This window comes from Drosophila albomicans, chromosome 2L (assembly GCF_009650485.2).
Source record: "Drosophila albomicans strain 15112-1751.03 chromosome 2L, ASM965048v2, whole genome shotgun sequence".
In the NCBI taxonomy this organism is placed as follows: Eukaryota; Metazoa; Arthropoda; class Insecta; order Diptera; family Drosophilidae; genus Drosophila; species Drosophila albomicans.
Genome location: NC_047628.2, coordinates 7556592 through 7583849, shown reverse-complemented (window position 1 = coordinate 7583849; position 27258 = coordinate 7556592). Strand labels below are relative to the sequence as shown.

The 27258-nt window shown below is 36.3% G+C and overlaps 2 protein-coding genes across 2 annotated transcripts in view; both read left to right on the top strand.

Annotated features, from left to right (window-relative positions):
* The first annotated feature begins 205 nt into the window (after positions 1-205).
* LOC117578387 (neuronal acetylcholine receptor subunit alpha-7) overlaps positions 206-27258 on the top strand; it is a 69869-nt gene continuing 42816 nt past the window's right edge. Inside the window, exons 1-2 of the mRNA XM_034263823.2 lie at positions 206-810; positions 1844-3004. The gene's annotated coding sequence lies outside the window, so the exon portion shown is untranslated. The remainder of the gene's footprint in view (positions 811-1843; positions 3005-27258) is intronic.
* On the top strand, positions 10381-11469 carry LOC117563672 (cell death abnormality protein 1). The gene has a single exon (XM_034242097.2). It carries the CDS (start codon positions 10381-10383, stop codon positions 11467-11469), a length of 1089 nt encoding a protein of 362 aa, XP_034097988.2.

The window sequence follows — 27258 nt, the reverse complement described above, 5'->3', positions numbered from 1 at the left end:
TTCGCTCTCGTTCTCTGTCCTCGCTCGCAGCTTAGTTCCAGGCACGAGCTCATACGAAGCTTTCCAGTTCACATTCACCGTTACGTTCTTAGCATCCCCACGACTGGTGCTTTGGCCATCCAATCGGTCCTCTGCAAGAGATGTTCGTGTGCGAGGCGAGCTGTGCTGAGCTGAGCTGAGTTGAGCTGCGTTCGTTCCTGCAGCTGAAGCAGACTAGCAGAGTGACTTCCAGCGTCGCCTGGCTGGCAATTGCGGGCTGTCAGCGCATTCAGTTGGTGTTCCGGTTTCGGGTTGTGCTGTTAGTTGCCTTTTCCTGCACAGAGCTAAGCAGAGCCAAGCGGAGTCTCGCGGTCTCTCGGTCGTGGTGCCTGTGCCCGTTGCCTGTGCATGTGCCTGAGCTTGTGGACTCTGACTCTGACTGTGACTGTGAGTGTGTGACAGTGTGACAGTGTGTGTGATTGTGTGAGTGTGTGTGAGTATGCCTGCTTTTCTATCCTCTGTACATGTTCGTGCGTGTGTGTGTGCGTGAGTTTGTTGTCTGTCGCTAACGGTGCGCGCGCGTTTGAGACACTTCGTAGTGTGCGTGCGTGCGCGTGTATGTGTTGTGTAGGAGTGTGCAGCCTCCGTCTCCACCTCTGCCTCCGCCTCTGCGTATAGGAGCCACAACCAGTGTGACCATATGCGTGTGCGTGTGTGTGAGAACCAACACATTAACCAAAACACACACACACCAACTACATTACATGGCAACATCGTTTAAGCAGCGCACAGCAGGATGCTCAAATGGCCGATAATATAGCACACAATCAGGTAAATCGAAGATATTTAGCAAATTAATCAGAAACATTCTATATCGAAATATAAATATACATATATTTCGACATCTATATTTTGTATATGTGTGTATCTAGCTATCGACTGGGTCTTCAAAGTGCGTGCGTATGCGTGAGAGTGTGTGTTTGTGTGTGCTTGGAACATTGAACATTTTTTGCCATTGTGTGCGTGCGGTGCGCTTTCCAACTGGAGGAAATTGATATTCTTATTTCTTCTTGTGCTTTTTTGCAAAAAATAACGGCACGAGGCTCTCGCTCTCTGCTCCGCTCTGCGCTCTGTAAGAGTGTATGTGTGTGTGTGTGTGAAAATTCCATCATCATCATCATCATGAACAGCATCATCATCGTTCTCGGTGGCAACATTGTTGTAGACATATTTCTTCTTCTGTCCTCGAAAGCAACTCCCACCTCCAATTTTGAGGATGCCTCTTCCTGCCTGCCCAACTCTCTATCTCATCATCTATGTATTTTATTTACTGGTTGCTTTTCTTTTTTTATTGCTGCGGAAAAACGAAATGCGAAAAACGAATTGCAAATGGCAGGCAAATTTCTAATTGACCATCAAATAAATGTTTCAAATTGCAGCAGCCACAGCCTCAACCTCTGCCAAAAAATAAAAAAAAAAACTCAGCTCAATGGGTATCTTACAGATACATGTCAAGTGCAAGGTTGTGTGCTGTGTGTGTGGGTTGCTTTTTATAAATATGTGTATTATTTGTGTGTGTGCGAATATATGTATTACAGGTGCCAATACATATATTTCATGTGTGAGTGGAAATGGCAAATTTTGATATTCATATTGTGTCAGTTTAACCGAAAGTTGCCCATAAAATTCGAACTAGAAATTTGCTTTTGCACTGTCAACAAGTGCACAAGCACTTAGAAATAGTAAAGTATTTGCAGGAAATTTTAATTTATTAGTGATAAGAGCAATAAATAATGAGAAATTAAAGTAAGGATAATTGCAGTCAATTTCGTGCCTTTATTAATGCTACATTTTCTCTTTACAGCTCAACCACAAAACAATGGATGACATTTCAATACAAAAATACTACATGAATCAACTTTACTAAAATACTTATTTAATACTAAGCAATATTTTGAGGATTGAGTGAGAAGCACCAAAGTATTTAATAACCCGAAAGCCGTGTTTGTGCTAGTGAAAATTATCGAAAGAGAACCAAAGATTATCATAAGAAGTGTTTAAGAATCGCAAAAACAAAACTCTTACTGAAGCAATTGATAAAGGCTTAAGATGAAACAAATTTATAGGCAGCACGAACGCAACTAAAATTATTAAATGAAACTTTAAACATAATAATTGAATGAAAAATGCAAATTTTGAAATTTATTGTAAATATTAAAAAATTATAAAAAAACACACATTTACAAATAACAAAACCAAAAAAAAAGATAAAAAAGGATAGAAATATTAATAAAAGGATGACGAACACATTTTTCGCTGAATGAAAAACGTTTTTAATAATAATTGTAATACAACATTTTCTATTATATAGAATATAAAAAAACAAAAAAACAAAAAACGGTAATTAAACTCAATAAGCAACTGAAACACGCACAAAAATATAACCAAATAAAATGTAAATCGAAAGAAAATACATTTTAATTTAACAATTAAACAATTGGCTGCATTTGATCATTTGCATTGCTGCCATTTGACCTATTGAAGGAAGGTGTCGCAATCATTTCGATGCAAATTTATTCATTACTCAATTACAAGAAGACAGAAAACTTTTCAATCATTCGAGACATACATATACATATTCGATAATCGATAATCGCAGCTAACTAAACTAAACTAACTACTTAATAAAAAATTACAAATTACAAATACAAATACAAATTCAAGTATTAATAATAATAATAATAATAATAATAAAAGTAATTATAATAATCACTACAATTGAGCTACAATTAATTCATTCATTCACCTTCTGCTGTATGAATACACAACTATTTATACGATTCATAATTATATTGCAAATGTGCATAACGAAACTGCGAAAAATTTGATAAATCATTTAATACTAAATAAGAAACAATAAATGGAATATTTATAGTATTCAACTAGATCAACTAAAACTTTATACATATACACAACAAAACAACAAATTGGAAAGTGAAACATTTAAATCAATTTGAAAGTTAAGGTGAGTACCAAATGTTATTACGTATACGCAATATTGTGTTGAGTTTTGCAAATTCAAATTTAATTTGTGAATCTATTAGTCAATTCTCATTAAAATTGAAATCAAAACAAAGACATCACTAAACAGAAAACCAACATTTGTTTTAAATGCTTTGTATACAATTTTAGAAATTTCTAGAATAATTTACAAATAGTGAACAACACACAATAAAACACTAAATTAAAAATCAGCTAAAAATTAATTCTAAAGAATTAAAAATTAATTTCTTTAATATATATTCAGAGTTGTAACCATTATTTTCAACAATTAGCTCAACTTCAGAATTTATAGAATTTAAACTGACTTAGAAAACTGATTTATATAAAGCTTTATCAAAAACAATTCGTGAGACTACAGAAATATTTACAATATTTTATTATGTTTATTGAGAAACATTTTCACGAATAAAAATAATAATAATTCTGAGAGTAAATTTTGAAATAAAATGTTCAGACTTATAAAGGATATTTTCAACAACTAACTAAATTAAAAAATAATAATAATAAATAAAAATTAATATGAATTACCTATTTTCTCAATAATTTATATTGAGCCTTGCTACGAGTAGAACAAAAATATTATTTTAATCTATAGAAATATTCAATAAAATCAGACTTGCAAGCAATAAATAAAACTTCAAAATTCAACATGAAAGTTTATTATAGATTTTTGAAATGATTTATGTTGAGCCTTGTAATGAGCAACACAAACAACATATTTGAGTCTATAGCAATATTTTGACCATTTTTAGAAATTTATTGAGAAATACTTTAATGAGTAAAAAATAAAACTTTTAAAAATAAATTTTAAAAAAAATGTTCAGGGTTCAAAAGAGGTTTTCAACAAAACTTAAAAACTCATAAAATAAAATAGTATTACATATTGATATAGACCTTTGTAGAAAGAAGAAGGAGAAAGACATTTTTTTTGGGTTTTATATATAAAATATATATTTATATAGATATTTTTAAAATTTTGAGAAATTTCATGAATGGAAAAAATAAACTACATAATCTCGTATAGTATCGTACGATGTATATTTACTGCTGTATTAAAACCATAACTACAGGCTCTTTTAGCAGCGCATAATTTCTTTTTGAGATGCTTTGCTCTGAACGTCGATGCCCCCAGGTGCAGTGTGTCCCCAAGTAGCCACAGTTTCGACTGTGGTTTTCTTTTCTTTTTGTGTTTTCTTTTTTTTTTTTTTTTTTTTTTGGTTTTGGTTTGAGCCTCAGTTGAAAATTGTTCCATTGACCTTTGGCGACCACGCAGTGCGGTAAATCGGGGGGACGAATAGGGGCAAGGAGCATGGGACATTCAAAGTGGGTAGGTCGCTTGATTGGGATGGTCGGGCAATGCCCAAAAGCAAATAGCAGCTACCGCAACTCTGGCGACAATAAAAAGCAACGAACAATTGCCAAATAAATAACTTGACGCTCGCTCAGCGCGTTTATTTGCTTTGTGTGACGAGGCCTGGGCTTGATTTTCATTTTCATTTTCATTTCGCAAATACACCCACACACACACATACACACACTCAGAGAGGGAAAGAGAACGAGAGAGTGGACACACTACATTCAGTCGCTAGACTGTTGCATATAAAAAGTGCCTCAGTTTCCTGTTGTTGTTTTTCCTTCTTATTTTTTTGTTTTGTGTCTTGCGCGTTGCTCATTTGGCTGACTAAAAATCTGGATCCTCATGCTTTCTTGCTCCTCTCATGGTCGCCATCGTAAACTTAGTACTTGCTGCGTTTTTTTTTTTTTTTTTTTCATTAATAATATGACACAATTCGTGCAGCATTGTCTTGGCCAGATGCGCCTGAGAGCACTTTTGGCTTTGACGCCTCCTTATGCTCATTATGCTCATTTGAGGCTTTGTCTTCTAGTCCCGGCTCTGGCAGCTAACGTCTTTTGCCTTTTCTTTCATCATTCATTCATGCAACATATACGCGCTCACACACACACACACAGCAGTTAGGATACATCAGCAAATCCAAATGCAAAAAGAGGCAGAGAGAAGACCAACAAAACAAAAGTGCAATATTCGTGTGGTGTATATGCGTTAGTGAGTGTTAGTGGGTGTGTGTATGTGTTTGTGTTCGAGTACAAATTTTAAATACCCTTCCAAAAATATAGACGCACTTTTTTGCAAAACATTTATAGTTGAAAATATTTAAATGTTCTTTTAATCTCTTGAATAAAAAAGTGTAGCATACTTTTTGGGGATCAGGCAAAATATTCTTACAACCGTCATTTTAATGATTTTCTTTATATATTGTGAAGTATATTCGATGGGTGGAGTATGCAGTTTAGTAAATTGTTTTCTGATTGAAGCATCGGCCTTAAGTTTTTTGTTAAATTTTATTTGTTGACGTCCTTAATTATGTGCCAACCAGTCAGTCAGTCAGCCAGCTAGCGAAGCCATGACTGACTGTCACACAGTGGCACTGTGAGTCAAAAAGACGCATGCACACATAGGCACAACTGCCAAGCTCTTCGGCGCTCGCGACTCATCGTCATCGTTGTCGTGTGTCATGTCGGAGAGACTCGAGACTAAAGTCCTTGTTGCGCTTGTTTTTATAGCTTGTGTTTGGTCGTTCTTGATGAGTGTTGTCGCCTCGCTGCCGCTGCTGCTGCTGATGCTGTTGCTGTTGTTGCTGGTCCTTTTTGAAGTGCGCCGTTGTAGTGGGTGTCATGTCCGCTTAGTTGTTGCTGTTGTTGCTCTTGTCTTTTGTTGTTGATGTTTGCCTGGCACTTTGAGGCGACGCCGCCTGCTTACTGCTTATTTATGTATGAAGGACCTTAAACTTTCTTGCAAATGAAAATGGCCGCGCACAGAGATAAAGAATGCAAAAAAAAACAACATTTAATTAAGTGTCTAAATAACTAGATACTCTATAAAATGAATATAAAAGTATAGGTATCTACATATAATCCATAAAATAAAAAATATTTCATTAAATTATATGCGAAATATATTTTGTAATTAATAAAATTAAAATTAAAATAATTCAAGTATTAATACAATCTAGTATGAATTCAAATTTTTCTAATTCGTTTATCTCCATTATGTTCTATAATTTACAACAAAATTGGAATATATTTATTTCTGTAATTCTTGTTTATGATATTACAAAAATTTTAATAATATCGCATTGAAAAAAGAAAAATCCAAAATAAAATGAATTTTTTTGGAATTTTCCTTTAGTCTGAGTAATTCAAAGAAAAAATATCAATAATTAAAGAAAATAAAATAAAATAAAATAAATTAATATAATACAGATACATATAACATAATACTTATTTATGTATTTACAATTTATAGATAAACTTCTTCTGCCGATGATTAAGTTTGAGCATCTCAAGTTTCGTTGGTGAAAGTTTCTTAACCAGTTTTGTGCACGGTACAAACAGCTACAAAATGGCGAAGATGCTTTTTAATCACAGACGGCGACGCAGTTTCCTACCAACCATTTGCAAAGTTTCTCATGTGTGTTTTGTTGTTGTTGTTGGTGTTGTTGCGAAGAGACAATGCGAACATTATTGTAGCTTGGCTGCGTTTCTCATAACCTTCGCTTCGAGAAAATGAGAAAAAAATTTAAGGTTAAAAAATATCGCTTTATTATTGTTGCGCCACTTAATTTAAAACTAGGCCAACGTGAGCTTGTCCTCTTCGCAAAGGTCACACACAGATATTAGAAAGGAAAAAACAGAGCAAAAAGTTGTGCCCAAGTTTCGAGAATTCGGAATGTAGCATTAGTAAAAGGCGAATTGTTAATAATATACAAAATTAAAATGCTGTATGAATTTTTATTAAATTTCAAGGGTTCAAAGATAAATATTTCTCGAGAGAATTATACACGAGTCAATGTGAAAAGTTGACAAACATAATACTTATCATATTTTATAAAACACACTTTTCTCAATATGTGACATAAAAATTTTAGAATCTATTTATTGGTTTTGTCATTTTTTAAATGGTAGCGGGTATTTTACAATCGACTGTTGCTTTCTTACTTGTTATTGGTAGTTACTTTTTTTTAATATACAATATTTGAATATTTATCTAAAAATTATAAATATTTGTTATCCCAAATATGAAACGATTTGCTCTAGCAATAATATTCTAATGAATGTTTTGTAATTGATATATTATATAATAGTTAATTTAAAAATAGTTAGAAATAGTTATAGGCCTATAGCCTGATTCTCCCTCCAAGTGTTGCTGTTAGCAATTTCATTTGCATTTTATTACGCTACATCATCTGCTCATTATTGTGACTTATTTTAGACTTTTTACTGCTCAACTGAGAGAGGCAGCTAATTCATAATTTAAACGATTGCCTAATCATTTGGGAACTACTTGCACTGCCTGCCAAGTTGGCGAGGATTGTGTGAGACACCTCAACACTTTGGTAGTTAAACTGTCTGTTCACATCCACAATCTATTCCCCCCTTCGCTACTCCTCCACACAACCGCATCCCCCCCTTTGCAATCCATTCGGAGCAGCTCGTTACGTGTCTGTGCATTGAGCACCAGATGTCACATGGGGTTGGTAAAAGTTTTCGAACGCTCGCAGCTTGGATAATTTAACAGTTAAGCAGAAGGACACAAGCAGAGCGAGATAGAGATAGAGATGGAAAGAGAGTGGGGGAAGGTGAAGGATATATGTAGGAATAGAGGCAAGCAAGGATGTTAAGGATGTACCTTTCGCTCTCTACGTGAGATAATGCAAATTTATGGCTGGCAATTAGCGGGTCGCGAATCGCAACCAAAGCCAAGGTAATAACTCAAGCGAACGAACTTGGACTAGCTCAAACTTTGAGCCTAATTGCAGTTGGCGAACGTGCAAAATCTCGGCCAAAAAGCGCTATGGGGGAAAGCCAAAACGAAAACGAGGCAAAACAAGACAATGGCAAAACCAAAATTCAGTTAGCGAGTCCTCTAACCATTAATTATCAAAGGCGACGGCGACAACGTCGCATATGTGAGCTAACTGGAGCATAAGCCAGCGATACAAATATAGTTACACAGATATATATGTATGTGTGTGTGAGTTGTAGATACAAATATAGCGAGAGATAGATAGAGATAGAGATAAAAGGCAAAGGCAAAAGGAAAGGCAAATGCTGTGAATGCGGGCGTGGAAAAAAACACACACACACACACAATGCCTGACTGAGAACTGAGGCGACAACTGTTGGTGGCACATGCCCCAAGCACAAGCAAAGACTGTTACTGAAAATGTATCTAACAGTTACACTTTTCACACGCACTCACAATGCCAACGTGCTGTATCTGTAGCTGTGCGCAAGGCATCAGTTGCAATCTGACTTCAATTCAATTATTTTAGATTAGAATGTGACTGTGTCACAAACACACACGCACACACACACACCCACACACTCGCACTCACACACACACACACTCGCACTTCGTTTCTATGTCAGCTGTCATTCATCCGTTCATATGTTCATTTTGTTGGCTCGCAGGAGCGGACAGGCAGATTGGAAGACAGAGCGCAGGATACGTGCCCCGTGACGCCTGTTTCTGCATTGACAGTTGATGCCTTGTGTCCATCAGCTGACTGTATGTGTGTGTTTGTGTGTGTGTGTACATCAACTGTAGATGTGATTAAGCGAATTGGCAAATGCGAGAATTTCTCACCAGTTTTGCATAAAGAAGCGACTAAAGATATGCTACGAATTAAATAGAAAACTCTTAGTCATGCTAGACATAAATATCGCTTATTTGTTATCAATATAGAACACACAGCTGCGATGTCCGCCGTCTGAGCTGTTTAGTCATACTTAAATGAGCCGAATGTTATCTAACTATTAAACTAAATCATTTATTTGTATTAGATAACATGCTGTTAAGTCACACTTAAACAGTCACGAAAAATGTTGAACTATTAAATTTAATAATTAAAATAAAGTGTGATTGACAAAACATTTGAATAAAAGAAAAACGGTACAAAAACTACTAAAATATACAGAATGCTATATTTGGTATATCGAAATTCGATTTGCGAAAATATACCAGAATACATTCAACAATTTTTATCCGATCACAACCAAATTCTCTGAATGCATAAATGCTATAGTTGTTAATGTCTATACCAAACTGCGACTCTAGCTTCAAAATTCGAAAATAAAAAAAATCATCATCATAATTATTTTTGAAGAGCATTGATTAAATATTTGGAACAAATATGAAATCATGAAATCAGACATTTTATGTTTTTATTAAATAAATATTATATAATATATAATTCTTAATATAATATAATATAAATTGATATATGTGAATAATATGTACAATTTAAAATCAGTTTTCCAGATTGAATATATTATAACAATAATACAACCTCAGTCAATTCAATATATCACATTTGCATTTGGTTTTTACCTGATCTTTTTCTCTTTAATTGTTCACTCTCTTTAATTTTCTCTTTTCTTCTTCCCTCTCACATTTTCTTTTCTTTCCGCTGACCTCGATTTCTGTTTCCTAAGCAGGTAAACGGCAACATTACAGGTAGTTGAAATGAATTTTGAAAAGTGAGTTGAAAATTCATTTGTTGAGTTTTCATATTCATTTGAAAACTAGTTTTGTGTGTAACTCAAAAGAGACATTTGACTATTTTTCTACTCAGATAAAATGTTTGAGCTTGACCTTATCGAATCGAAATAAATGCTTCAGAGTGCTATCCGCAAACGCCTCTTTTTCTTGTGACGCATGTTGGAATACAAATGTATCTTTTGCATTGTTCGGATGCAGCTATTCTACAGCTTATCAGAGACTTGAATGCGGGCGACTTATGAAGCGGGCATTATGATAAACTCAAATCTCTGACCAGCATGCAGCAGTCAATGTCTCTGAATGCAGTCTCACAAAAACAGCTGATTGGCGCAGTATACACTGAGCTACAAAACAGACTGAAATGTTTAAAATAAATGTATCTTTTATGCGCACATATTTCCCGTACTTCCGTGAAGAGCAAATAAAGTTTTCCCTACTTTGTTGTGGAGTGTTGAATGTTTTCCTCTACCTCCTGCCGATGCGCACGAACAACCCTCGCTTATCGAGAATAGAGCAAGGGTCGGCCCGGGACTTTATCTAGTAGCTGGCGGATGTTGTTGTCACTTCGAGGCGAGCATCGCTTGCCTGTCCCATTCAGTTGTCGAGCGAGCCTCAACTTGAGCGGTTCACCATCGAAGTCGAAGTCATAACAAAATACAAATACAAAAGAGAAATGAAGCAAGAGCTCTGCTTGTGGTTGTGGCTCTGTCTCTTGGGCAGCAGTGTGGCACTCAGAGAGCATTTCTGTGAGCGGAATGTGTCCGTTAGCAGCATGGTGCCCAGTGAACAAGCAGCGCACCATAGTGAAGCAGCCCTCGAAATGGAAGTTCTGGAAGAAAGCGCAAGAAATCACCGAAACCTATGCCACACACGAGGAGCAGATCAGCTACAAAGTCATCTCGGAATGCTGCCCAGGCTATCTGCAAGTGGCCACCGGACTCTGTGAACCGATCTGTGAGCGTGGCTGCCCCGCCTTCGCCAGTTGTGTGGCGCCACAGCGTTGCCAGTGCACCGCAGGCTATGTGTCTGCCATTAGTCAACGTGACAACAGCCACTACTGTGAGCCAGTCTGCGATTCGTTCTGTTCCGATGGCAGCGAATGCGTCGGACCCAACACTTGTGCCTGCAAGGAAGGCTATAACGCAGCTCCGCCCGTTGGCGATGCTGTGAGTGCTCCTTGTTTGCCCAGTTGTCGACTGAACAATGGCTGTGAGAATGGCAAATGCGACGAGGCAGCTGATGTCTGTGTCTGCAACGAGTCTTATATATGGAGCACGATTCTGCACGCCTGCATTCAAATACAATTTAGACCCATAACCGAAGAGCAATCAGTGGAGCAGCAAGAGATGACCACGATCAGGGAGCAGGGCATTGAGGAGCCCAGTAAACCAATCGTCTGCGAAAAGGGATTTGTTCTCTATGCGGGCCAATGTCGTGCCGAGTTCTTTGAGAGCAACGAGCTGCAGGTGAAGCATTGCCGCCTCACCGGCTGTGGAGCACATCAGACCTGCGACGAGGCGACGGGCAACTGCACCTGCAACATTGGCTACTCGAAGGATGAACCCAAGGAAGGCGTCACCACGCTCACGTGTCATCGCAGCATCTTAGGCGACATTTTGAGCATCGATCAAGCTGTTGATGACGAAGATGAGATCAACTTTTTCACAATTCCCGTACTCGGCTTCTCCTCTGGCTTTCTCTTTGTGCTCGTCGTTGCCAGCTTGATTACACGCATCCGTCGTGGTCGTCATGGGGGATTGGAGAACTCGGAGTCTCAGCCCAAGGAAGTGCTGCATTGTGAATTCTCGCAGAAGACTTATGATGTGGATGAGTTTGTGCCATGAGCAGTTGGCATCATTCGCATGGGCTGTGTTAGTTGAAGTTTCATTATTAGTCGCTAAGTTTTTCATACTAAATAAATACACTTTAGACTGTTTATAGAAAAGTTTCGATGTTTTTTTCGATTCGAGCTGAAAACAGAGTTGGGAAAGAGCATTATTTGCTCTTTTCTCGCTTTCTACCACGTTTATTGTGCCTTCGCCTTTGAGCGTTTCTTTCTTCGAGAGCATACCACAAATGGAGAGGGAGGAAAGACAGCGAGAGAGAGAGAGAGAAACTACCTATTCACTGCATTTACTCTATTCTATTTTTACCTACCGAATTTATGATTTTCTCTTGTCACCCTCGGAGAGGTCGTTTAATCTACTGCGTTGGTCGCTCTTTAATTTCATTTTCACTTTCGTCTCGCTTCATAAAAACCGAAAAAGAGAACAACGGAAAACAGAATTACCGAAATACAGAAAATTTTACTTAAGTCAAACCATCATAAGATTAAGATAATATTCGTTGATCGTTGTAACAACAAAGCATAATATCTCAATTATCTGCATTTAATATGTCGTTGAACACAATTGTTTATAAATATATAATAATAAATAAGTTTTATAGGACTGATCGTATAAAGGCATAAATCTTTAAGAACTTCGAGTGACATTTGGGTTGAATTAGGAACTAAATTTTTCACTTAAATGTACAGCATTGAGCAGATATATACATAATTTTCTACTCTATATAATAATTAAATTTTAAATTAATGAATGATATAGCAAGTACACATTATAATCTGAGTCTAAAGTCTGTAGTTTAAAATAAGGTTTTACTGATCATTATTGAGTACATAATTCGTCGCCAATCTTTTAGGACTATGAATTAAATTAATCTCTTACGTCTACTGAGTTTATAAGGAATAAGTAACAAATATGTGATAATATACCGAGACGATTATAAAGAATTTTATTATAAGCCGCTGAACTTCGTCATACATTCAAAGTTTGTATGTTGGAATGAAGATTGCATCCATTCATAAAGGAGAATACGATAAGGAAGTCACATAAAATGGAATGTTTTCTCAGCAGGTTCAGAAAGACAATGGAATTTATCTTTCATATGCAGCTCTCAACAATAATAATGAATGTGATAACTTTCTTTTTATCTACACGACTAAAGTTATGACTAAGAAGACAATTGACCCGATGTAAAAGATCAGAGCAGAATAAATAGTAATGTTTTTCAACTCACGAGTGCATTGATAATTTTAAATCAGTTTAAATCAGTTTTTGGTCACACTACTTTATTATTATTATTATACTACTTAGTAGATATAGTATATTATAGTTATTGTGCTTAATTCTGCTATTTGATTTTGTGATTAGTATAGTATAGTATATTTAGTAGACATACATATATATCATAAAAATAAATACCAAATACACCTAAAATTGAGAAATCAATTAACCGACTACTTATTAGACTATTATACTAGATGTAGTATGTTATAGAAAGACAATGTATTACTTAGTAGATATACTGTGATATAGTATATTATGAAATACTACTCAGCAGATATATCATATTATATAGAAGAACTTTTTAGACCAGACTTAAATCAAAGATCTGCCTTTCATATCATATAATAATGAAGCCACAAGCCGAGTAAACTTCCGAAACTTAGGATGCAAAACTAACATATAGTTGAACCCTGTGTTATTTTTATCTTGAAAGTACAAGTTTAGATTATTTTTAGCATGCGCTTAGTGTGAGAAACATTCCAGAGTATTCAGCAAAGATGCTAAAAATATGAGCACAATGATTCCTTAAAAACTTCTACACAATTTTGGAAGGAAATATTATGAACATATATGGCGCAGGCTCCCCGAGGAGTCATATGCACTCATCTGCCGATTACAGTCATATTATAAAAAATGTATACAAGACACGAAAAAAAAAACAGCGAGTCGGAATGAAACAAAAACCAACAACTTAAAAGTGTCTAAAAATATGGAAACACACACACACACACACACAAACACAGAGCGCTGTCACTCTCGCTAATGTATGCGAGAGTTTTGGAAGCCAACGCTTTAATATCCTAAGCAATTTTTTATCAGCTGCAGATATACATATGTATGTATGTGTCTATATCTGTGAGTGTTTTGCTGTATCTACATATGTATGTACGTGCGTGCGTGTATGTGTGTGTGTGTGTGTGACAGTAGCACAAAGATCTTTTTGCCATAATCGCTGCACATTTATATATTTTTCGCACTAAGCCAAATGCCAAATACACACACACACATACATACACACGCCCATTCACGAGCTTTAAGGTGCGCAGAATATGTGTTAGAGAAAGAGAGAGAGAGTGTGTAAGAGAGCGCTAGAAAGAGAGAGAGAGAGCAAGTGCGTGAGAGCGCGTGAACTTTGGCAGGCGTGCAAAATCTTAGAAAAATATATAAAAATAAGCAAGAAAAAATAAAAAATATATATAACAGCAACAGTAAGAGCAACAACAACAACCAATTTCTGATAGCAACAGCAGGAGCAACAGCAACATCCTCCCTCTAGCATCCTCCCACCTCCCCGTCCGCTTTCCTCTCTTGGCTACCCTTCCGTTTTTGCCGCTGTCGAGCCTGCACATTTCCTGTGGCGTTGGCGTTGCCCTCAGAGCAGCAACAAGGCTACTTAAAGCTTCTTTAATTTTTATGTTGTTTTCTCTTCTCTTTGTCGGCGCGTTGAGTGCGTCCCTCTGTGTGTGTGTGTGTGTGTGTGTGTGCTTCAGCCATTCTCTTTGATTGCTTTTGTGCGTGTGTCTGTATGCGTGCCTTAGTGTGTGTGTGTGTGTTGGTTGGTTTGTGTGTTTGTATTGGTAACCTTTGCTGGCTATGCCAACATTTTGCGTGGGACGTTGCCCAAGGACATGGACTCGTTGCCTCGTTTGCCCCGTTTGCCATTTCGCTTCACTATTGCTCTGCCTTGTCTCAGCCTCAGCCTCAGTTTCTCTGTCTCTGTCTCTGTCTCAGCTTGCTCTTCTCTAACTGTTCTTGTTCTTTCCTTATACATATATACCTTCATATACTTATGTACATTTATTTCTTTTGTAGCATTTTTTTTTGCAAAGCTGCGCTCTCTGCTCACTTAGTTATTTATTTATTATTTGTTGTTTGCAACATTTATTTTTGGTCCAGCCAGCACTAAAAAACGTGCCAAGTGCCAACTTGCTCGACCTGCATTTAATTGAATTAAGCCTTGAACAGAACTGCAAATTCTCATCCAACAGTGACTGCTTCTATCACGTTTCTTGCTCTCAAAACTTAATTATTTCTCGAGTCTTGAATTAAAAGCACAACAATTGCAAAATCAGCATTTATGTATTTTAAATTTAAATTTATTCAGAGCAGTTAAATCAATAAATTCGACAACAGAGAAGTTTTGGTATAATAAATATTTTGTGGGAGATATAGTATTTTGAAACATTTGAATGCCGAAAACATTATTTTTACATATTAAGTTGATGCAGTATTACGTTTATTTCTTTATGATATAAATTATATCAAGGAAGTAATACTTTTGTGTTATTTAATGATTCTATTCTGATTAGTAGAGGTTTATAACTTAGTAAACTACAACCATACAAATTAATCCTTTTAAAATTTTTTATATTTATTTTTGTTGGATAAAAAACATAGAATATCACTATATTTTACTGTAATAAATAAAAATTCAATATCGTACAACAGTGAATGATATTTAAAGCAAATTCAGCAGCACAATCCAATAGATTGATAAATGGTTGCAGATTTCAGTCATCTTTCGAAGCCATGGAATTTTATTGTCTTAGTTTTCGTTGCTTGATTTCGACACTATGTTTATGGCTTACTTTACGACACCTGAAATTGATTTATTAAACTAAGAGCAGCAACAAAGGAATAAGGATAAAGCTGGCTTACCAAATTCCCCAGAGTTGTAGTTTATTTCAGCAATTTTTTCCCCTTTTGTATTTCGACTTATTTTGCTGATGTTGTTATTATGCTCTTTATGATTGCTGCGGCAGTTGAAAGTTGAAGTTGCAGTGATAAAGCTGAGGTATAAAAGCAACGCCCCGTTGCATGCTGGGGAATTTCAGTGTGTACTTGTTGATGCAGCTCACACACACACACACACTTGTAAATGCAGCTGCAAAAATGCATTGTCAGAAAGTAGGTCGCCGCTGTGTGGCAGCGCCCAAAAAGGAAATGCAAAACAGCAGCAGCCATCAAATATTAACCACTAGTTGCACATAGCATTGGCAGCAATAGCAACAGCAACTGCAGCAGCAGCAACATGCCACGCCCCGCTGCCGCCCGATTAACAGGCGAGTTTTCGGATAGCTATTTTATGCGTTGAAGTTTCAGCAGATGCAACTTCAGTTTGCCACTTTGCCGTCACGCCCAGTTTAACAAGCAGCAACAGCAACAGCAGCAGCAGCAGCAGCAACAACACAGCTGACCTATTTTTGTCGCACGCACACTCACACAACAGATTTTCAAATTACTTACAGCAAAGCGAGAGAGATACACACACACAAATACGCAACGAGCGCTCAGAGCTGTTGAGTGCATTGCGTATACGACGAGTGCTCCATACCCAGTGAGTGAATATTCTCAGGTGTGTGTGTGTGTGTGTGTGTGTGTCAGTGTGTGAGTGTGCATTTCAATAACCATGGAAAACGTTGGCTGGCGTTTTTCATAATTTGCAAGCCATGTATCCTGCATTTTATTGTCAAGCTGTGGCAAGGCTACAGCCATCATCAGGCGCAGCTGCAATTAAACACACACACACACACACACACATATTGCAAGTTAGAAGGTGTGTGGAAGTTGGGAAGGGAGTTGAGAGGGAGGCTGACTGCACTAGGCATACTCCTAATGCATGCGCCCTGAAGTATGTTAATAAGTTTCGCATTACAAATGCGCGCGGACTGAGCTGAGTTTGGGTTTTTATTTTCTGTTTTCTTTTTTTTTTTTTTTTTTTTTGCCTCCAACTGCTTCATACAGGAAATGCTCATAAACTGCACTTTATATTAGGCTTCACATATGTATGTATGTGTATGTATGTGTGTGTGTGTGTGTGTGAGTATGCTGACATTCATAAACTGCCGCGGGTAAGTCGGCAAAAATATTCACATTTTTATGCTAAAATATTTTTGCAGCCTGACCTAAAAAAATCGTTAAATGTTTGAAAAGCGGCTTCGCTTTTGCTCTACCTTACCTCTTCCCTCTCTCTTTCCCTCGTTTTTCACTCTCTCTCAGCTCAGTGTGCTGCCTTTTAGAGACCAAAGTGCCCAACCCACAAAGCATTTAAGTTAATGCACGTGGCACTCACTCACACACACACACACACACACTCATACAAACGCATATACACATATATTTCTCGAAATGCGGCTTGACAGGTTAAAATGCTTTTGGATGCGAGAGAGTGAGAGTTCTCTGCAGGGGAATGGAGGAGATGGAGGAGGCATCTTGTTTGAGTTGAGCGAAACTTTGCGGTTGCTTTAACATTTAACATGCATACATCAGTTTCTAATATACACATAAATGTATATAGTATATCTCGAAGTTATCTAGCATAACTATTTAGCAGGCAGGCAGGCAAACCAAATAGTTGCTCGACCAAAAAGTTTACAGCGAAATTTCGGCGAAAACATTTCAAACATTTCCCTAAGCCAACCAACAAATTCCGCCTCAGTTTAGAGCTAAAACTAGAAATGAACGTGTGCCACTGCTAATCCTCACTAATATGTTACGGTAATAACCGGTAAACCCTTGAAAATGAACAGGATTCGAGCATAACTTTTCTAAATCAAAGTGGTTTACAACCATTGTCTGTAAAATCAATGCTCCAACCAAATAAGGAATTTCCAAAATTATACAAATATTTTAAATTAATCTGTTATTAAGGAAATCAGAATTTACATATTGTTTAATATAAATACTTTTTTTCCAATAATATTTAATGAATTCTAAATACAGGCAGAATGAGACATATATCATATTTATTGTTGTTCAGCGTCAACAGCCAAGACTTTATAGTCATGCCTGTCTGTTAGTCTCTCTAACATACTATAAGAGATTGAGATATGAGCTCGTTTCACATTTTTACCACGCTTACTATAGACCCCCCAAGTCGAAAAAAGTAACATAAGAATACCAATTCTGGAAACTAGAGCCGATTTGTTGTATAAACAATAATAATAATATATATTATTTATGATTACTGAAAATTTGGTTACCAATTCTGTATGGAGAAATTGACTACTTACTATGGATCTTAGTTGCTTTGCCAGACAAAGTAGTATTGAAATACTATTTGCTTTGCCAGACAAAGTAGTATTGAAATACTATATATGGCATTCGGTATATTTTTGTATTTATAAGGTATATTTTCGATGTTATTGAAAATGGTTAACGGGTATTTCACACTCAAGCACTCTCGACTATAGCTTTCTTACTTGTTTGTTAATACTTTTTTTCAATTTTATTTTTGACAGCAGTTGACAGAAGGAAAATGGTGCTAACCACTTTGTAATAATTTTAATTATTGTTCTAATCATTTCTATTGTATTTTCTTATTTGGGTTCTAATTTGAATTGTAAACAAAAATAGTACGAATTGTATTTATTTCATTTAATTATTATAATTATTATGTGTAAGATGAAATATAATGTTTAATACATCTTAATACTGAAAGTATTATTGATTACTTTAGCTTATTTAGTGAACTGTGTTTAAAAAATATGATTAAATTTATTCTGCGGAATTATCAAAAACATTTTTGAAACTTAGTTCTTTGCTCCCATAAATTCATTTAATAAATTGCAATAATTATTATAAAAAAAAAGTATATGTAGTGAAGTATAACTGAACGGGATTTTTTTCCCTTTTATTGTGGTTGTTATGCGTCATCTTGAAGTTATTAAGGAGTTGATAACCCTGCTAGTTTGGTATCGGACTTGGTCAGTTGCTTGCTTTTCTGTGTGGGTCTGTGGTAAAAGGCTTTTAAAGGCTGACTGCAATTCCCAATCGAGACAAGGAGACGGTGTTAAGTGAATGTTTAATGCGGCCATAATGGTTGAATGTGTGTGCCGTTAACACCTGCCATAAAGTTAAAGCTCAACTGCATTTGCAGCGAGTCGAGTGTGGCACAAAAAGGTAACTCCAGAGTGCCATTCTCATTCCCCGGAATGCGTCCCCGCACTCAAATTAACAATTTGCTCTGCGACTGCCTCAATTAGAAGATAAATGTTTGTGTATACCAAGAAGCTCGTTCGTTCGCTCGCTCGCTCGCTGAGTAAAAAAGGTTAACGAGTCCCTCACACACACACACACACACACACGTACATACGTGAAGCACACATGCATATAAAATTATGCTGCAATATTTTGTAGAACAGCAAGGAGGAGAAATTGGAAGCCAGGCTGCCGGGTTGTTGCGGCTTTGGCCAACAGCTGCGCGTCAAATAACTCAACTGTGCGTTGAGGCGAGCTAAAAGCAGGCAAAGAGAGAGAGCGAGGAGGAGATGGGGGCAGCAAGAGGTGGGTGGCAAGGCGGCAAAGCTGGAGCTTGCCTCTGCAAATGTTTGTGCAACCAACGGTGAGGATGTGGGGCATGTCGCGCTTTTACACGGCAGGACAACCTCGCCTCGCCTTGCCTCGCCTCGTCCGTCTTGCCGCCGCGTCTACACGTTGCCTGATTATTGGAGCAAAAATTAATTGAAAATGTTGGTCAATTGCCTCGCAGGAAGCGTTGCCACAAGACAAGCCTCTGCTTCATCCTCACGCAGCCTTGCTCTGTGTGTTTATGTGTGTGTGTGTGTGTTTATTCTGCGCAACAAAATGTTGCTTATTACTTTATATTATTTATCCAGAGTTGCAACGAACTTTGCTGCACGCCGCGTTGCAAGGCGGCTATTTATAAATCATCCTTCCTCCCGCTCTGTGCAGCATTAATTGGTTTTAATGGAGTTTGAGGCAATCCGCGGATTATTGGAAAAATAGATAATGGATAATGTTGCAGCTGCCACATGAAGCAGCTCAACGGCTGTCTTGCTTTTCTCTCTCTCTCTCTCTCTGGTTTTTCAACAATAATGCAATTAAACTATTGAGGAAACGAAATTTTGTGGCACATATTGCTCTGGGGGCTATTGCGACTGCTGCTGTACTGTGCTGTGCGAGTTACTTTTCAAGTGCTTTCCTTTGTTGCACGCTTCATTATCCATTTGGCTGAATGGATTACGTAGCTTATTTTGTAAGCTCACTTCAACGATTAATTTAATTACATTTTATGCATATTTGAAGAGGACTTAAGTGTGCTCAAATTAAAGCTTTTCATTTCGCATTTAATCTGTAGTGAAAGTTTTCTAATTTATCTACAAAATGCCGCAATTATTTTCGTTAAAATCAAGTGAAAGGCAAATGGATGTCAACATGTACATTTTGCCCCAGAAAATCAAAACTGAAATTGTATTAAATTTGTAGAAGAAATAATGCAGTTAAGAAAGTGATTTAATTTAAATAATAAATATTAATGGTTCTACTTGAAGTAGAATAGAGTGGCCTAAATAAATGTTGTTTTAAATATTTGTGCAGCTGGAAAGACTTGATTTTTAATTAATAAATTAATTATGTATTTTACAAATTCAGATAATTTAACATTAAAGCATCCAGTAGTCTTTAGTAATTGATTTAGAATTAGGTGACTAATGAAGTGACTTCTTCATAGTGAGTTCAAGTATTTGTGTTGGTAGAAAGGCAAAGTTATTAATTCATAAATAAATAATAAAATAAAAATGAAATTCTGAAAATTCTATATGAAGTAGAATGCTGAAGTATTAAGCAAATATATTTTTTAAAATCAAATAGATGTCAACATTTAAATTTAGTCGTGGAAACTGACAAGGAATTGAAATCAGATTAAAGCAAAATATAGAGTGGAAATGAGGAAGTAAATAAAGTGAATTAATTAAAATAATATTTATTAAAAGTTGAAAATATTTGATTAATAGAGTAATTAAGATATAAATATATATATATATATATATGTATATACATCTTTGTAATTGTATTAAGACAAAGCATTGAAATTTAGTTACTGCAAATAAAAAGTAACTCCAATCGAATTTACGCAGAATTTCTGGTATATATGAATATATATTATATGAATAAGTAAAAATTCAATATGTTTAATTTTAATATATTAAAAGTTGAAACAAAATTACTAATACTGTGACTAATATAAAGAACATAACGAAACAATGCGGAATTATTCAGAAAATATACCGAAATAATATGCCACAAATAAACTTAAATGTATAGAATTGTATATTTGGTATATTGATGGTATTATACTGAAAATATAACATAGACTACAAAATATACCAAATTGCCGCCGCAGCTGTAAAAAAGTTTGCTGCGCTAGATGGACAAATAAGTTAATAAGTTAATAAAAAAATGATGTAGCATAATTTAAAAATAAATTTGAATAATTCAGTATTCAGCATAGTTATTCACATCTTCAAGTTTGTCTGCTTTAAAAGTCCAAAATGAATAAAACGAAGTGACGAGCTCATCCAAGTGGCATTCCAGGCACCGCAGTAAAATGAAGTGTGAAATACATTTCGCTGGCAATGAGCAATGAGTGCTGCACGTTGCACCAAATAGTTGAATTTATATCTGAATATGTAGTCATGAATATGCGTGGGTATATATACTATATAAGTAGATTTCTACATGACTGTGTATAGGATAATACAAACCGCAACTACAAAAGCAATCAAAATCAAAATGAAATTGCGTGCAGCTTCCAGCAACGTGCGGAACGCACAAAACACACACACACACACACACACACCTAAGCACACAGAGTTGCCCTCGAAACTGAACACGGAGGACAAACATTAACATTTCTATGCGTGCCACAGCCTATAAGTAGGCAACAGAAAACAGTAGAACGAAAAAAATGAAAAAAAAGAAAAACGCAACAACACGCAGGCAGCGAAAGGAATTTCCAGCAGCATCCAGGGATAATACCAGAGTCGAGCTTTCGCCAGACTCGTGACTGAGCGCAGAGTGAAAGAGAGAGCGTAAGAGAGCTAGAGAAAAAGAGAGATGAAGTGAGAGAGGGAGAGAGCGAGAGTCAGTTCGCGCTCTCTTTGATGTAAAAAGGCACCAAGACTAATTCGATTTGTTGTTAGCAGACTCTTAGTGTTTGTGTGTGTGTAGGTGTGTTTGTGTGTGGTGTTGTGCTCGCTCTTTAAGTGTTTGTTTATGCGTGTGTTTTTTGGCTTTGGGCCCGCCTAATAAAACTCATTAAAAAAGCAGCAAAACACCCACGCGACTCGAGTCGATTCGAGTCGAGTTGTCAGAGCCCACGCTGCGTATGTGGAATATTATTGTAACTCTTCTTCACTAGGCCGTTGGCTGCTGTTATTTCTAGTTTTGTTGCTTTTGCCATGTGCCATTGTCGTTGTATATATATATATATGTATTTCGCATCGTGACATTTATTTTAACTTAATTTATTTTTGCGCCGTCGCTTTGCAAATTCTCTGTGTGTATTTTCCCATTTTCTGCGCATCTTCCTCCTCCACTTGCTTGCTGGCTGGCTGTTGTTGCCTTTTTCGGCTTTCGCTTTCGCTTTGCCGTTCGTTCATTTCGTTTATTTGTGTACATACATATTTATTTTGCAGCATCTCCCCCAAAAATATCCCATGCCAACGCTTCGATACACGCTTCCAGCTCATTTGCCGCTTCGACGACAAAATTTCAGTTTTCAGCTTTGCCTCCCACCACGAGATCAGCGCGGTAGTGAGGGGCACAAAGGTGGCAGCTGTGGATACAGAGGTGTACAAATATTGGGTACACTGATTGCTGTGGAATAGGCAGCGAACTGGTGGTGTGCTACGATGCCGTGGGGAAGGGGGGGACGGTGCGGTGGTTGGATTGTACTGAAGTGTTTGTATGTGAGCAGCTTTAAGTGGCAGCAGAGCGGACGAAGCGATGCGATGCGATGCGATGCGATGCGAGCTTGTCAGCCATTGAAAATATGGGTCAAGTTGTTGCCGCCTGTGCTAAAAATTAAGTCGTCGCTGTCCGCGTCGCAGTCACAGTCGACGTCGCTGCCTGCGTCGCAGTCACCGTTGTCGTTGCCGTTGCCGTCATGGCAATTATTGCTGTTGCGCATTAAGGGTTAATCCTATTGCCTTATAGAGTACAGAAATAAATTTCTGAGTATGTGTGTGTGTGCATGTGTTGGACCCAGCATCCAAATGGTCGCCACTCTTGACCATTTTCATGCTGTTCTCCATGTTATTTTGCCCTTTTTGTTAGCTATTTTGTGGTTAGTTAATCGCCAACAAAATATGCTTATTTATGATTGCAGCTGCCAAATTTCATTTATACCTCGTAAATTTCATTCCACGATGTGCGTGCTTAACGCCCTCAAAGGTCGCGAATGCGTATTGTATTTTAATATTTATTCAGCTTAAAGAATAGGGCTCCAAGCTAAAATAATCTAATCAATAACTTATTGGATTGTTGAATTTTTATAGCCGCGTTAAATGTTGGCGAAGATAGAATAAATCTATATATTCTCTTTATTTGTCTTTATATATTATATAATTTTCATAAATTAAAAGTGTTTGATGAATTCTCTCTTCAAAAAAAACATATTCTATTTAGAGAGCAAAATATGCCAGTCAAAGCCACCAAAAATTTAAATAAAATAAAATGAATAAATAAATATATTATTAGTTATGAAATAAGTAGTTCTATCAATTTAATCATAATTTAAAGTCTCAAGTTAATACTAAGTAAAAGTTCACATAAAACGAATTAATTCTTTTAATGCAATGTTAAGTGAAAACAACAATTTAGCATTACTGAAAATTTTGGCTGAATTTTCACAGGATTCAGCAATGTCAATGCAGGTAATTAACTGCCTGAATGTTGCCATTAATGGCTTAAACATCTGCTAGCTGCTATATTTATATACGTTATTCTCACTCGTATCTGACAGTTGCAGCATCCATTTGGCAAGTGCAATAAACAATTGTTGAGCAAAGCCAAAAGAGAACCTCAAAGAGCCGCAAAAGCCAAGAATCAGTGAGAATGATAATGCATTCGTGGCACATTCATTATTTATGCGATGGGCTTTCGAATGATTTATGTTGGTTTGTTTGTTGACAAGCGACACAAGGCAACAAGGCAACAAACAGTTGCAGGCGGCAGGCGGCAGCACATGCAATGCAATTACAGGCGTGGCAAGAGGACAAGGCTGGGTAACTGGGTAGTAAAAGTGTCGCCAGTTTTTAATATATGTGCGAGCGTAGAAACATTCATATATGTTATGTATGTATATAGTATGCAAAAGCAACACGCGCCCGTTGACAACCACAACAACAGACAGCGGGAGGGCAACATAAACAGCAACAGCAACAACTTGACAGAAATTCCAGGCAAACATCGACAACTACAACGAGAACGAGAACGAATGCTGGCAAATATTCATGAGCTTGTCATGTTGCAGCCTCATAGATACCAACATCATAGCACTCAGAGCTCTACGACATCTCTTGCCGCCCACAGCTCGATGATGTCATAAACAACCATAACAACGACTGCCCATAAATTGTTTCTTTGCTGCATGCGCTGAAAAATAATTTATTTACATTTGCAATTCAAAAAGCGATGCCAAGCGATTGTTTTTTTGACCAAAAGTCACCAGCTTGACGACAGTATTTAAGGTTCAATGCACCATTTTGAAGTATTGCATTCTATAAGCAGAGAAATACAAAAGGAAATTGAAGTGCAGTCGTAATTGGAGAGCTAAATGAATAGCTGATTAACGCAACCATTGAAAGAGATGCAAGAGAAAACCAAAAAATCAATTGAGATAGTTCCAGATAGCAATAATTGATGAGAGTGCTTACGAGAGGAGCGAGAGAGAAAAGGAGACTGCAAAATAGATTATGAGATTAAAAGCAAAGAGGATAAATACATGTTGGTTGAATGTGAAGAGCAAAAGACAAGAATGCTGATGAATCGAATCGATTCAATGATGATGAGAAAATCGGATAGCACGAGCTTGTGGTAACTGCGATTGAATAATAGTCACAGACTAAACAGAAGAGTAACCAAATTGCGATGATCAAGTTTTAATTTAATTTACCACTTCCCTTTTTTACCAATTTTGCGTCTTGATGTCCCCAAGCTATGTGAAATTCTCCCTCATATTAAATACGCCAATGTGCTGCGTATTGTTGAATTTTTTGTGTTGAACTACATTTGCGGGCGGGCACAAAATGTGCCAAAGAAAATATGCTTCCAGCTCATTGACCAACCTCAAACGGGGTCTAGGAGTTGGATCTTTGGCGACGCATAAACTATGCAATGCAGTGTCCTGTTTATGTGCAGAAATATTGCCAATTTAATGGGCCGCCCATGACCATAAAGCGACTGCGAAACACCGAAGCTAAAAAGCTTATGGCACCCACCACCACAATCCATTTTCAGTTCATTTTCAGCAACAGCAACTAAATAAAAAAACCCTTTCAATGCAACTAAACAGCAACGCAAAATAAACGAAATCTAGAGGGAGAGTTAAGAGGCGTTTCGTCTACTACATACCCTGTAAAAACAAGCTTAAGATATATATATATATATATATATATATATATATATATATATATAATATCATTTATATAATTCTATATATATTTCGTATAAGTTGCCGCAACTGAGGACCTGCGCATCTACAAATAAACAATTGTCATTAAACAAACCCGATTTTTTAGCTAATCAAGATTTTGGAATTATTTTTCTGTTTTAAGATGATTGCAAAAATGAATGAATTCGTACAGATACCAAAAAATTAATGAATTTATGTATTTTTTAATACAACAGAAAAAGTTCCTAAACTCAATCGTAGCTCTAAAATTAGTGCTAGTCCAAAGCTTTAACAATATCCTTCAGTTATTTCAAAGTATTGTTTAAGTTTGTGTTTTTTCACTATAAATTGTGTCGCTAACGACAAATTACGAGAATTACCCATATCTTTAATCTGTTGGAGCATCAAGTGTTTACACTGCGTATACATAATGTGAATAGAAATGATTCGAATGTTTAATTACTCTGGTAAATTACAATTAAAATTATAATAAATTTAAATTTTTACCTATTTAATATATATTGATATTTATGTTTACTTAAATTGTACTTTATTTATTTCTACGTTATAGATTAGCTAATTTTATTTTTTTGATCACAAAATTTAATTAATTGTCAATTCAAAACATGCATATCAGAATAAAATATTTTCTGATATTTAATTTATACTATTTTAAGTTTTATATTTGTTAATTTGAAATATTATCATATTTCCAATAACTAGGAAGTTATATAAATACTTTAATTTTGTATCAATTTTTTAATTTTTTTAATTCTGATTTAGTAACGATCTACAAGAAACTTAGAATGTAAATACGTATGTTATCTCATCAACAAATCTTTACATATTAACTTATATTTTTCTTATTTATTTCTTAAAAATAAGGATTCTAAGTAAATTTTATATTTAAGCTTAGCCCAAATTTATTTATTATTATTTCACTTTTTCATAAAAAAAAAATGATTCGATGCTACATTTGATTGTTGCATATTAATAAGCATTTATAGTAAATAGCAGTTGACAAATGTTCCACTTTATAAGATTATGTTTATAATCTTTTATTCTTAGGAGCCAATAATATATTAGCATTGGTAGTCCGTGTGAAATCCCTTTTGCAAGGGTATTAAGAAAGCACATTTGTCGATAGCTGTGTCGCATTCCCTTAGTAAAGAGCCAAGCGTAGAGAGAATCCAAGTCCAAAAATAAATTACATGCCATAATGGCCAGAGTCCGAGGTTTTTTTTTTAGATACGCCCACACACAGACACACGCATTCAGACGCACACAAATACACATTCAAAGTGACACACTGGCGTGTTTTGTTGGCTGTGGCAAGATGCTATCTGGACACAGCCTGCGGAGGACACGTCGCTTTGTTCCACGTCAATTGGCTGCCAGCGTCCTTCTCAATACGCAGCTGAGAAAAAATTAGTGGTAGTGGTGGATGCTGTTGATGTTGGTAGCCGTTAAGAAATCACATAAAATATTGCTAATATAATCCTTTATAGTTAATTCGACAGGGCGATAGCAGAAGCAGAAAATTTTGCTTTTGTTGTCGTCGTTTAAAACGTTGACATTTTTTTTTTTTGGCTTTTTGTGTGTCGCTTTCCCATTGTGGGAATGAGGTCAAAGGGAGCTAAATGGACAGCTAAGGACATGACGCTAAATCGAAGAAAAGTATGTTCGGTATGTTGGAGAATGCTTGCGTTTGTGTTTATCATTCGATAGTTATGGTTGTCATATAAATTTTAGCTTTAATCTCAGTGAATTCGATGCGCCTGACTCTGAAAACAATTTGTGGTTCGCTTTATCGATTACTCAAATACAGATATCACACACTTATCATTTTATAACAAGACAGCTAAATGCAGTAGTTGCTTTATTTTAAATTCACTGTCCAAAATGGAAGATGCCGCAGGTGGCAGTTGGCAGCACAGTCAAGAGACTTTTTAGCAGATAACAATGCAGCAAACTAACGTTTAGACTACAATTGAACTTGCCAAAAATAAGAAGAAAAGCGCAAGCGAAAGCGAGCAAACTAAAGTCTAGCTACAATGGCAACTGACAAAGCTCGTGACATTTTCAACTGT